The sequence below is a fragment of the Falco naumanni genome, chromosome 11, assembly GCF_017639655.2.
Source record: "Falco naumanni isolate bFalNau1 chromosome 11, bFalNau1.pat, whole genome shotgun sequence".
NCBI classification, from domain to species: Eukaryota; Metazoa; Chordata; class Aves; order Falconiformes; family Falconidae; genus Falco; species Falco naumanni.
This window is the reverse complement of record NC_054064.1, coordinates 28121673-28134223: the sequence shown is the minus strand read 5'-3', so window position 1 is coordinate 28134223 and position 12551 is coordinate 28121673. Positions and strand designations below refer to the sequence as shown.

General features: G+C 36.3%; 1 protein-coding gene across 4 annotated transcripts in view; it reads right to left on the bottom strand.

Annotated features, from left to right (window-relative positions):
* Window positions 1-12551, bottom strand: part of OSBPL9 (oxysterol binding protein like 9) — a 63696-nt gene that overhangs the window by 10239 nt on the left and 40906 nt on the right. For 3 of the 4 annotated variants that reach the window (XM_040610156.1, XM_040610158.1, XM_040610159.1), the window contains 5 exons: window positions 9772-9801; window positions 8826-8876; window positions 4456-4494; window positions 1410-1503; window positions 781-882 (listed from right to left, as the gene is read on the bottom strand). In XM_040610156.1, the coding sequence (XP_040466090.1) occupies window positions 781-882; window positions 1410-1503; window positions 4456-4494; window positions 8826-8876; window positions 9772-9801 (316 nt within the window). The remainder of the gene's footprint in view (window positions 1-780; window positions 883-1409; window positions 1504-4455; window positions 4495-8825; window positions 8877-9771; window positions 9802-12551) is intronic. The other variant, XM_040610157.1, reaches the window with a different exon arrangement.

Below are 12551 nucleotides of genomic sequence, written 5' to 3'. Positions count from 1 at the left end.
AGGTTATTAAGCAAACTTAGGTACTTACACAGACAACAATCACCAGAAACTAACTAGAACATGAGACGCATAGAACAAGACTAAGAAAAGGAACTGCCTGGCAGGAGAAAAAGCCAGCAGTGGTTTCCCTCATTTTTCACATTGGGACAAACACTGGTTAACACAGGTATTAGTGTTCTGGGAAGGAACGGTAGTAATAAAGTAACAACACATCAGTTACACACAAGCTTAGAAAAAAACTTGGGAGGGAACTGAGAGAGTTTAGCATGACTGGACAATATAATCAACAGAACTGATCAACACAGACAAAAAAATATGCTAAGTAAGTAGCTATGGTTTTAAAAAAAACCACAAAATATCATAGGACTTCTAAACAGAGAATTACAGCAACTTTATATATCTAATAGCAATTTTTGCTTCAAAACATCTATTGTAGTTACAAAAAGCCCAAAGAATGCTATTATTTAAAGGAGAGAGGAGGGAATCAATGAATTAAAAACTCGAAAGGCCACACATGATGTATGAACGCAAAGTTCTTGTGCCGATTACTACAAGATTGCAATGATGTGGAGAAGAAACCAAGTACAAAGTTGCAGGGCGGGGGGTGGGGGGAGGGAGAGCACAATAATGGATTTTAACACAACGCTGAAACGTGTTGATTAGAAGCAAGGTGTAGGCCAATACATTGTTTTCTTAATAGCTAATTACATTAGGTTACAGGCAGTATATATTCAGGTTTTGTTTCCTGTACTTCAGTAAGACAATTAAACAGAACCATACCTGTACTATTTGGTGTTGGAGTCTGATTTCCAAGTGATGCTACCACAGGTCCCACTGGCAAAGAGGAAGGTCTCTGCTCCGACTTGCACAACTGAGCAGGTTCTAGGGGATATTTTTATAAATTAAACCCAAAATTCACATTTAAATATGAGAATTATAGTTTTGTTGGGAAAGAGATTCCACATATTTCACCTCGCCTTCAAAAATTAAATGTTTTATAGAAAAGCCATTCAGACAGAAAAACATGTTTCTGCCATTGTTATCAGCTAGCTCCTTTTTATTAAGGAAGGACGGCATTTAAAAAATTGCCATTATTTAGCCAGAAAGCACTTTTCTGAAAGTTATAGTTTAATTTATATTATGAAAGTATATTAGAAATGTAAGCCAATAACTTAGAACAAGTGAAATATACCAGCTTATCTACAGAACTAGAGGCAGACAGACCTGATGGCTGAGGAAGCCCCGTGCCTCCCACTCCTTTCTCTGCCTTTGCACCACTGCAGTGAGCGTGCACTGGTACTGCCTACGTGACCCCAGAACTATCCACCATTATGCAGTCCCTCCATCCAGACTGCAGTTGTGCCCTGCTCGGCTCATATTTCTGCTGAGGTTCTTTTTGTACACCATACCTGGAGGTATAACCGCTTGGGAAGGCATTGTGCTGATCACGGACTGTTCCAAAGGACTGGGCTGATATACTGCGTCAACCGGGTTTATAGTGCTCTGAGACAAAAGGAAGAAAAGCACATTTTTTCCTCAATACAAAAAAAAAAAAACAACACAAATAAAGTATAGATAGCAAGAACATCATGAGCACAAGAAATGCCCAAATGCAAGACAGCAAATTCCTGAGAGTGAAAGTAAAACACGAATTGACAGTTGAGGACATGAGAAATACTTTCAAAGTGGTAATACCTTAATTCCTCGCACAGATTTTACACTACACTGAATTTGCTAGAGATTTCGATTGTCCTATAAAGAATTCTTATTTCCAGTTCTCTTCTGGTATTCCTTCCAATATCCATTAAAAAAATAATGCATGCAAAGAGTGAAAGTTAAATGCAAATTATCTGGCAAAAATTAGGACAGGTAATTAAAAAAAAGTTTTAAAAATACAGATTAATTGATTTATCCAGACCATAGTAAATCAACCCATAAATTAAAACAAGAATCATCAGCATGCTCACAGCCATGAAGTGGCTTTACTGCCAAAATGCTTCCCAATGCAAGCTGACAGTTTTCAGTGTGTCTCCAGTAGAGGACATTTCAATCTACTTATGAACATGGGCACTTTGAAAAGTAAGCACCAATTCAACTCAACACTCAAAGTCACTGACTTCAGTATGTTCTTGGCTTTTATACAACAAGCCCCTTGGGAATTCCAATTACAATGTCTTTTAATCCAAACTAGCATGTTTTTGCCTTGCATCACTGGCTTATAATTTAGTTACTATCTAAGCATTGTTTGCTATATATGTTTACACACAAACCCCAGAACTTCTACATTGTTCCGGGTTAAATGGAAAAAAGGCCCATAAAAACCTTTTCCAAACAACTTGTAATTTAAAGCCATTGATCTATGTCAGAACTGTGAAAAACTTTGCCTCAATTTGCTAGGGAATCTTGCTACTGTGCAAGCACAGGAGAGTCACACAATACCATGTTCTACTTTAAAAAAAGTTCTTGTAAAAATGGTAGATGAGCTTTGCCTTTAAATTTAGTCAGTACGACTATTCCTATCATCTCTTTAGATCAATATTTAAAACAGAAGAGTCTCCAGCTGTTCTTCCTTCCTTTTAGTCTATTAATTTCTACTTGCCTCCAGACTGAGGGAAACAGGGTCATTTTAACCTACCTCCTCCCATTTTCCTACCAAAGGAAGACTTCTTTCTTGCCTCCTTTCCTGGTTAACTATAATTCTGAACTTTATCCTACATTAAAAATCAGTGAAGCAGCAAAGATTGCACTTTTTTATAGCACAGGATTTATTTAACGGAAAACAAAACTATTATTCCCTGTTTATCTTAAAAAAAAAATCTCCAGTTTAAAAACAAAGGGATAAAAAAATGCTTTCTACATTTTCGTTGGTGTTACTAACTAGAACAGAAATAAATAACCCAGTATTGTTACTCCACTGTATTCCAACATAAAATCAACGTTCCTTATACATTACTTCAACTGCTTGTGCATAGTATATCCCTGTCCCATGTATTTCACAGTTTAAAATCATGACTCCATTTTTCAGAGTTAAAAATCAACTTAAAAATCAAGATGGGTCCTATGACAGAGATAGCAACAGCATCCTCTGTAACTCCCCTGGGCTTTAGGGAAGCTAATAATATATGTGATACAGAACACTGCTGCGATAAAGAAAAAAAAATATGTAATTTTAACTTCGTATGCAGGATTGCAACCTTATCCTCAAAACAATTCTCCATACTGTAACATGAACTGGAGCTTCTTGTTAGATATTTTGGGGTGTGCCTTTGTGGGTCAGAAACAGATGAAGGCAGGCCTGAAAGTTTCCTACTCTGAGCTCAGTAACCTAAAAACAACCACACAGAAACAACACTGTATCAAACATTGATGGTATTCCTGCAGGAGTTTAAAGTGAAATCCTGACCTTCACCCCCAAGCTTACATTGACCTCAACAGCAACAAAATTTCAGTCTTCACAATCACTGATGCATCAGTTACTATATTGTTACAGAAATAATTTTTTTTTTCCTCCCCAGTACAAGCCAGCCCACAGATAATTAGGATAGCGGCTAATCAAATTCAGACTATAGTCATAAGCTCTAATAGCGATATGAAATTTCTGAGTTGAAGATCTAATGTGCATACCACCTCTGCCTGTGGCAGTGTCTAGCTGCGTAACCTCTGCTTTCCAGGGCACGTAACAGAACCTACTCCATTACACTAAGACCTGAATTATGGGACTATCCAACAGGGTAATAATTTATCTTATTTATGATAAGCACGAAACCAAAATCTGTATGTGCACCTTTACTCCAAAGTTCATACCAGAAAATCATACTGCTATAGCTGTATATAATAGAAAGACAAATAAAGCTTGGGAACTATTGTCAGCTGTAATGAAAACACACTGATTATTTTAGAGTTACATTTTACAGAAACCAATCTCCTATTAAAAGTATCTGAAATGTACTCAAGTGACAAAAAGAGAAGAAAGAAGTCACACATGACCGAAACCAAAGATGACAGAAGTTACATGAAAAATGCAGAAGTTCTATTAAAAAAGAAACATTGCTGAGACATAATACAACTTTGCATCAAACGAGTAGCACTGTAGAAAAGACAAACTACTTGAAGCACAAGGATAGCTGATCTATTTCATACGTAAAGATACTTTAGATGGAACACAAAACTATTTCTATCCCAGTAATTTGCCTTTTGTCTGTTCACATTGTTATCTAAGTGTTCAGTCATAACACTGCCATGTAAGACACTGAGCATAAAACTGATAACTGATCTTCTAAAGGCAAGGGTGTTAGCCAACCTCAGAAGCTAATGACTCAACAGTAATTTTAACAAGACACTTGAAGCAGTAAATTAGAGAAAGGAAGAAGCATGTGGCAAAGTGAGTGGAAATTCAGGTCTCTGTTCACATGTTCTGCAGAAATAAAGGGAGATAAAGATTAGATGTAAACTTACTATAAGTCCATCTGCGTGCTTCTCCTCATTATTTTGGTCCTTAAGGAAAAAATGTTAAAAATATCAACAATCTTGTATGACTTATCAGTTGTGTGTTAAGCGAGAACAGCAAGTTTCTCTCAGGAATGTTTACATTTTCAGCCATAAAATGTTCCTCATCATGTGATACAGTAACTAAACTTAGAAGTTACAATTCTATACATAGGGACCGCACCTCTTAACATCAGTGGTTTCTGAGGATCTGTCCACACAACTTTGAACAAATTCTAAAATATCCTTTCTACCCTGCAGAATACTGTTACTCTTTAAAATGTAGGTTCTTCCCAAATAGCTAGGAACGTCCCAAAACATGGTCTGCAGCACCAGTGAGTCCCTGAAAACTGAAGGACATGAAGTTCTCAGTTTCTGAAGGACTGTGATTAACTTTAGAGGTCAAATTTTCAGAAGTATTTTTTGCTTTTGAAAGGCAGAAGTGCCTTTATAAAGCTAAACATTTTTAACTTCTGCTTTTTGGTATCCACTAGATTTTAAAATGTTTTTAGATTATTTACAATCTAGGAGTTTGGGGGTTTTTTGCCTAGAAGCATATGTGAAAGAGCAGGCAATGCATGGAATAAAACAGTCATCAGGGGAAATGACACTAGCAACAGACAAGGTAATGCCGATCTACATACAGTTAGTATAGTTTAAACACTGTACCAGCAAAAGTATAAATTTTACAGAACACTAAGCCAAATCACTTCCGCTGCAAAGCTCGTATTAGCCAGTATATCAATCCATAACTTTGATTTCAGTGTAAACCTTACGACTTGTCTGCAGAGTATTCCCCCAGATTTCCAGTTGTTAAAAGTTAAGAGGGAAAAAAAAAGCTGTAAATAGTATTAAGTTGGCACATACATACTTGTATTTTGATACTTTATACATTTTTCCCTAGCTTACATAGTTGACAATATGCTGCTCAAATTTCATGTCTGCTAGTTAACGTTTCTTAAGCAAGGGTTTCCATGACAAAAACACCACTGAGGGCAACGAGTTCCATCGGGCTGCGAACTTATGAAGAAGAAAGAGTAACACTGAAGTCCAAATATTATCTTTTTTCCCCCAACATACAAGATTTCCATATTGTGCTATCATCTCTAAGACCTATAAATCACAAAGATGCTGCATTTTTACTGAAGCTGGCTATTCTATCTAATGCACCATCAACAACATGGCACACGGATGAGGTAAGGAAGGCAGAAACACCACAAAACTAGGCAGGCAAGACCAACCAGAAGTGATGAAGTGAAAAAGGCAAAGATGCAAAAATAAATATCTAAAATATAAAAGATACTTCATAAAACATATATATTTCTAAGACTGTAGTTTACCAAATCACTGACAGACCACTACATGTGTTTTACAACACCCACATCAGCAAAGCTGGACATCTTCAACAGCCATACACACAAAGGGGTCAACCCAAGCCAAATGCACCACCTATCCATCCCACTTAGGGGTTTTTTATTGCTTTTTGATAAGTGATGTATGTATTTTAACATATTCTTGTTTAGCTGGTATTTACTTCATTATTTTGGAAATGCTTTGGGTCACCTCAAGTACAAGTGCCATCATTACACTCTAGATTTACCAGTAAGTTTAATGAAAATTCAACTGTCCACGCCCTAAGCAGGCTGTTCTTTTAAAAGTTCATGAAACACCTCAACTTAACACACAATTAATAAAAAACAAACCAGAACACCAAAAAACCACATTTGCCTCAATGTACCAAAATCATCCAAATAATAAATGGTTGTGTGTTTAAAACAGGGAAATTTTCTGAGTATACAGAGAAATGATAACAAACAACCAGAAGCTAATTGTGAAGTCTGTCTCCTAATGAGAAAGGCACTGCAGAAGTCAAAACGGAGCACAGGGGTGGTGTTAATATGATTTATTTTCAGCAGTAAGTCAGCAGCCATACTTGCCTTACAGCTTTGGGAAAAAAACTTGCAGAATCTTAAAAGGTTCTACACTGGAGAACAGAAAGCTATCAGTCAGACACAATGCATTTTTACATATATAATGCTTCATACACACATAACTTAGAGAACTGTAAAAAAAAAAAAAAAAAAAAAGGCACCCCCCCCCACGTATTCTTGATTTCCTACAGCAGTAGGACACCAGGATACCAACACAGTTTATAGAAAAGGGAGTGGGGGGTGAGAGTGTCAAACAGAATTGCCATGTAGTCAACAAATATATTTGCCTAAGAGAGAGAGCACGAAAGAGGAAGATGAAGAGATGAAGCAGAATAAAGGTTATTGAAATAGTGGGAAGATTTACAGAGGGTATTTTTCACTTTATGTGGATCAACATCTTCCAATTAGCTGTGCATAAACCACGTTATCTTCAATAGCTCTACAACAGCTTTAGATATGGTTTAGCAAAAAACCAAAAGAATCCCACTCCTCAATGGATAAGCTCATCTATATACACTGGTTAATATTTACCGGTACTGAAAGAAGGACTTCAAGGTCTGATTTAATGTAACAGCAAAAGTCTTAGCGTCTCTGGGGAACCCAAACTCTACCTACTTTTATGCTTCTATGGTAGTTGGAGCAGTAAAGCACTGAACCTAATAAAAAACAACTACATCTGCTGCTACAAATTCAGTTTTGTCCATTATCAGCAAACCACCTAACCAACTTCAACATATGTTTAGCATCAGTGCAAGATAAGCAATCACTTTTGTCTTTCTCCCAATAAACCTACCCACAGCAGAAATAGAATTTGATATTCAACAGAAACAAGCAAGCTAACTCAGCCACCTACTACCCAGCTTTGATCAAGAACCTGAGAAGCAAATTATAATTCTTTCTCAGATTTGCTAATTACGTAGCGGAGCTTTTTAAGAAAAAAGCAAAATTTCATAGGAATTAAACCTCTGCAAAAAGAACAACTATTAAATACATTTATATAGTAATTAACAAAAAATGAGCATGTCATTTGTTGCACAGTTTCTCCAACAGCTACCTTAATACAGCAAGTCACATACAGCTGTATAAGAAAACTAACATACTACCATCTAATCTGTCTGTAACTGACTCCACCAAACCCTCAGAATGACATATAGTCTACTGGTTTCACTGTACTAAAACAATTCTAAATATAGCCAGTACTAAATAACAGCAAATTATTAAGTACTGACAAGGCTTATCTTGCTATCACTACAGTGAAGGACTCAAATAGCATCACTGCATGTGCTTATAAATAAAGGCTGTTCTAGCTCTAGATTCACGTGGCACAGAACTATTTCTACGTACCCTACTACTAGCAAAATACTTTGTTTTGCAAAAACCTGTTAACTACCAAACCTTTTCTACAGAATTTTTAAGCTAGTGATATGAAATTTGCATTTTGTAAATTATGCACTGATCCTTTTAGTGAGCAACTTCAGATCCTGCAATGTTCTAGATACTTCAGTTTTCACTGGCCTCAAAATTATCCACAATATATCTGGCATCTAGAATGAAGACAAACAGCAGCAATGCACTTGAAAACTACAAAAAAAAATAAAAATTGAAGTGACTATGCCTATTTCTGAATAAATCAAAATGTGTTCCGATTGAATTCAGCCTTAAATTCTGAACATACCATAAATTAGTTTCTTCACAAAACACTGACTTCTTTCATCGTTGGTCACAAGATATAAATCAGCAGCTCATAATTAACATATTCTAAGTACAGTATGTGAAAGCCTGACTTGACAAAGAAAAGTAAATCCAAATCTCACTAAATTTTAAAAAGTAAAAAACCATTTAATTGAAAAGTGCATTACCCATACTGCATTGTCAAATAATACAATTCTTACTTCAATAAGTTCCAACATCATCCTGAACTTCAGACCTATGAAAAGCCTTGCCAAACCAGTTTAGATTATTAACATCAGAATTTTCCCCTTTTCTATTTGTTAGTCACATTCTTAAGCAGAAAGAAGAGTTTTGTTGAAGTTACTATTCCGTCACCCTTATGTTTTAAGTTCTTATTTAATAGCAAACTCTGCAAAACAAAGTTTATCTCAAAAGAAAAGCTATGTCATCAACACAACTATTACCACAAACATTAACAGGACTGTGCTATGGAACTCAGTACTTCAGAAACTTCATTAAAATAGTATCAATTAATAGTATTAATTAATATCAAAGAAATTTTATCAAAACAAAATAAATCATCTTATACCTTTCATATATACATGTATTTATACATATACACACACACACATGTGTATCTCTATTTCCTGGATCATATAGAAGGCACTTTTAGATTTCAATTTTTTTTCAGAGTAATGCTGTATTACTAAAATGCAAAGTAGTTTACATTGTACTTACTTTAGCAATCTGTAGCAACACAATGCAGTGTTTTATTGATTCTACCATGCTCTAGGAAAACAAAAATAAGGGGGGGGGGGGGGGGAGGGGGGAGAAAACTTCTATTACTATATTACAATATTTTGTATTTACAAGTATTTTTATTAGTTACACAGAATATTAACTAAAATATTGGGCAAGAACTAAATGGACACTCACTTCTGTAGAACGCCTACTTTCCCTTCCCCCCGTTTTTTTTTTTTTCTCCACAGAGACAAAAGCACAGCAGTAGAAACCTGAAGTTTCCAAAAGCCACATAAAACACAGGTTGCAGGGTGAAATGGAGGTCAGCTTCAAACTTTCAGAGCACTGCAAGCAGATTAACTGCCAGCTGAAGAAATGGTGAGAAAGCTGGGCTTGATTAATCTGGACAAGAAAAGGCTCAGGAGAGACCTTGTCAATGGGCATCAGTATCTGTCTGGGATGGCAGAGTGTAAAGATGACAGAGCCAGACTCTTCTCAGTGGTGCCCAGCTACAGGACAACAGGCAATGGACACATTGAAATACAGGAAATTCACCTTAAACACAAGAGAACAGTTTACTCCAGGAACGATCAAACACTGGAACAAGTTGCCCAGCGAGGTTGTAGAGCCTCCATCCATGGAGTTAATACTCAAACCCCAACTATGTTTGGTCCTGGGCAACCTGCTCTAGCTCATGGTGCCCTGAGCACCACTACAGACCTTCAGAGGTTCCTTCCAACCTTAATTATCCTATGATTTTATGACTTGAAAGTGCTAGACAAAAATCTGAATACAGCACCAGAATCAGGCTGCCTCTGCCATCACACTGTTGAACCTAATATGGATTCCTCCTTTTCTGTAAAAAGCCCCAAGAACTTATCCAAGAAAATAAGGTGAATTTCAGAATCCATACATAATAGAGATGACAATTAAAGACACTTACACTGGTTGTTTCTTTGAGACTTTCAATTTTCTGTAAAAGAAAAATCAAAACAGTGTGGTTAGAGACAAAATTTCCAGCATCTAGTTTGACCTAAATACTGTACAAACACCACATTTTAATCTTAAAGTGGGGGAGGGAATAAAAGCGACCAACATGCTGAAGACTATTTCTGTATATAGACACAATTTTCATTTTATAATTGACAAGATAGAAGTCAAGCTGACAGTTAAAGCTTAAAGATGACAAAATTAGGAATTTCTGAGCAGTGACATTATACATATTTACCCATCAAAGTCTACATCATGTCAGCTTTGCATAGGATCAACAAAAACAAAATACAGTATGAAGATTAAGTCTAAGTGCACGTTTTATATCCTTATATAGTATTCTGAACGGTGGCACATTTCAAGGATCAATATTACTTGATATAACCATAATTCAACTATAACAAACATATGCAGTTACACACAGTTTATTGGTTTTATTTTTTTAAATCCCCAAAAATAACAGTGCACACGTTCTTGCTCTTTTTAAGCCTTCAGTAACAGTGCATCTGGAAATCTGCCTACTTAATTTTATCTAGAAACACTGGTTCATGAAGATTTCCTGCGTAGAATTGCACTTCACGCATGCAAAAGGTGTCTACATGCCATTTTACACATAAGTATGACCTATCTAAGAAGCATAAGCATCCTGTTGACATCCTTGGGTCTGTCTGCAGAAAGCAAAATTACTACATTGGACTCAGCACTGAACCTCTACTAACTCAATTACAGTACCTCTTTTTTATTAATATGAGTGTCTCATGTCTTGAGTCACAATCTTTTTGATTCTTGAACAATCAAAGTGTGTAAAGGAACTTTTTTCCCCACACAACATTGCAAGCCAAACTCTACAACGTAAGAGTAACATGCATCTATAAATCTACAGGAATTAATAGTCTCAGCTTGCAGACTAAAAAGAAAATAAATGCAGTGACAACTTCCCAGCCAATACCCGAGCAAAATTTTTTCAGTTATACCCTGTCCTATGTACTATTCATAAAGATGCTACGCATTTTCTTAATTGCTAATTGGCAAGAGGTGGACAAACAGCACCCAGCCTCTGCCTTTTCCACTGGAAAGACTGGACCATGCTGATCTAGGAAACAGCGTATCAGGGATGCTGTATCACAGTGTAATATGTACTTCTGCTGCTAGCAGAGAAATACAACAACAGCTAAAAGTTCCTTTGTTTTGCTTTTGTTTGTTTTTCATGTCTCTACTATACTTCCAGTCCAAACTTCATCAAGACATATTGAAAAGAGCATTTTAAATATGACAGCAGTGAAGTTTTGAGTCTTTTAGTACCAAAAGAAACTAGGCAATGTACCCAAACATACAGATCTTGCCAAACTGGCGATTATGCAGCTGCAATAAATAATTCAGTCTCAAGGCTTTATAGCCAACTGCAGGCAGCTGTCAGCAGTTTTGATTATTCCTTACCTGTTTTTTCCCCCAACATGTTATAGAGTATTTACACACCAACTAAACTGATACCTCATTCTCTTCACTGATACTGTCTTTGCCAAAAATCTGAAAGCAATGTCAGGCCATATAATGTAATTCAATCACACTGTTTTCCCTCTACCCATTTGTAATTTTCCAAACAATAGGCTTAAGACACTGTTACTCTTACACACAGGTACAGACAAAAGGCTAATTTGTCCAAGATGGCACACAGAAGATCTGAGATGGGAGAAACCTCAGGACACCCAGTTTCCATAAATCATACAATCATTATTTTTTCCTCTATGGAAACGCATCCTCTGTGAGCTGGTCAACTTAAGTAGTAACAGTACACATTAACTCAGTACTTTTCAGATTTGTGCTGCACGGCTACCTTGCAAGAATACAGCATGCTGAACTGGAATACCATCATCTTCATATGTACACAAAAGTATGAGAATAACGCAGGCAAATCAGACTGACTCAATCCCTGACAAGATCCTTCTAAAAAGCACTGGCCCTGTTCTTTAGGGCTAATCACTGATATGAAAGTCCCTGGATTTTCATAAGCAATGTTATTCTAGAATGGTGACGTAAGCAGGTATAAAATACAGTTTGTGAACTCTCCCCCTGTAAGTTCTTATACAAACATACTATGGACATGACACTGGGGAAAGAAAAACAAGTGGACAATCAGTAGCAACAAAACCGCCACGCTTACAAGAGTGGCCGGTTTGGAGAAGAAGTAAGGAAAATGCTTTTGTCTCATCTCTCCAATTGTACAGGACTACACTGCTATGTATACACGCTGCTACAAACCTCGCAACTTTATTCTTATTATCTTTAGTTTTAACTTGCATTAAAGCAATATAGACAATTTAGAAAATACAAAATCATAAATAAAATCATAAGCAGGTAAAAAGAGGGATGTTGAAGATAAAAAGCATTACCAATAAAAATAATATCAAGGAATATAAATCACTACTAAAAGTTATCACAGTTTTTTCTCCTCAACATCCCTACTCTTTGAAAACTGACAAAGATAAAATTTTAGTAAGACAGTTTCCCGAGTTTTAGGTAATGAATACACATATTTTCAAATGAAGTATCAATTTCCTGTAGACTTACATTTGCAGAATGCAGTCACGTGCTACATCTAATCTAATCAAACTGCAAGCTGCTACTGAAACTACTCCATCTACTTGCTGCTTGTTGCACCTCCTTGACATCTGATTTTTTACAAAGCCACTGGTGATCCAACAGTAAGCTAATTTTGTTTCATTGAACATGTTT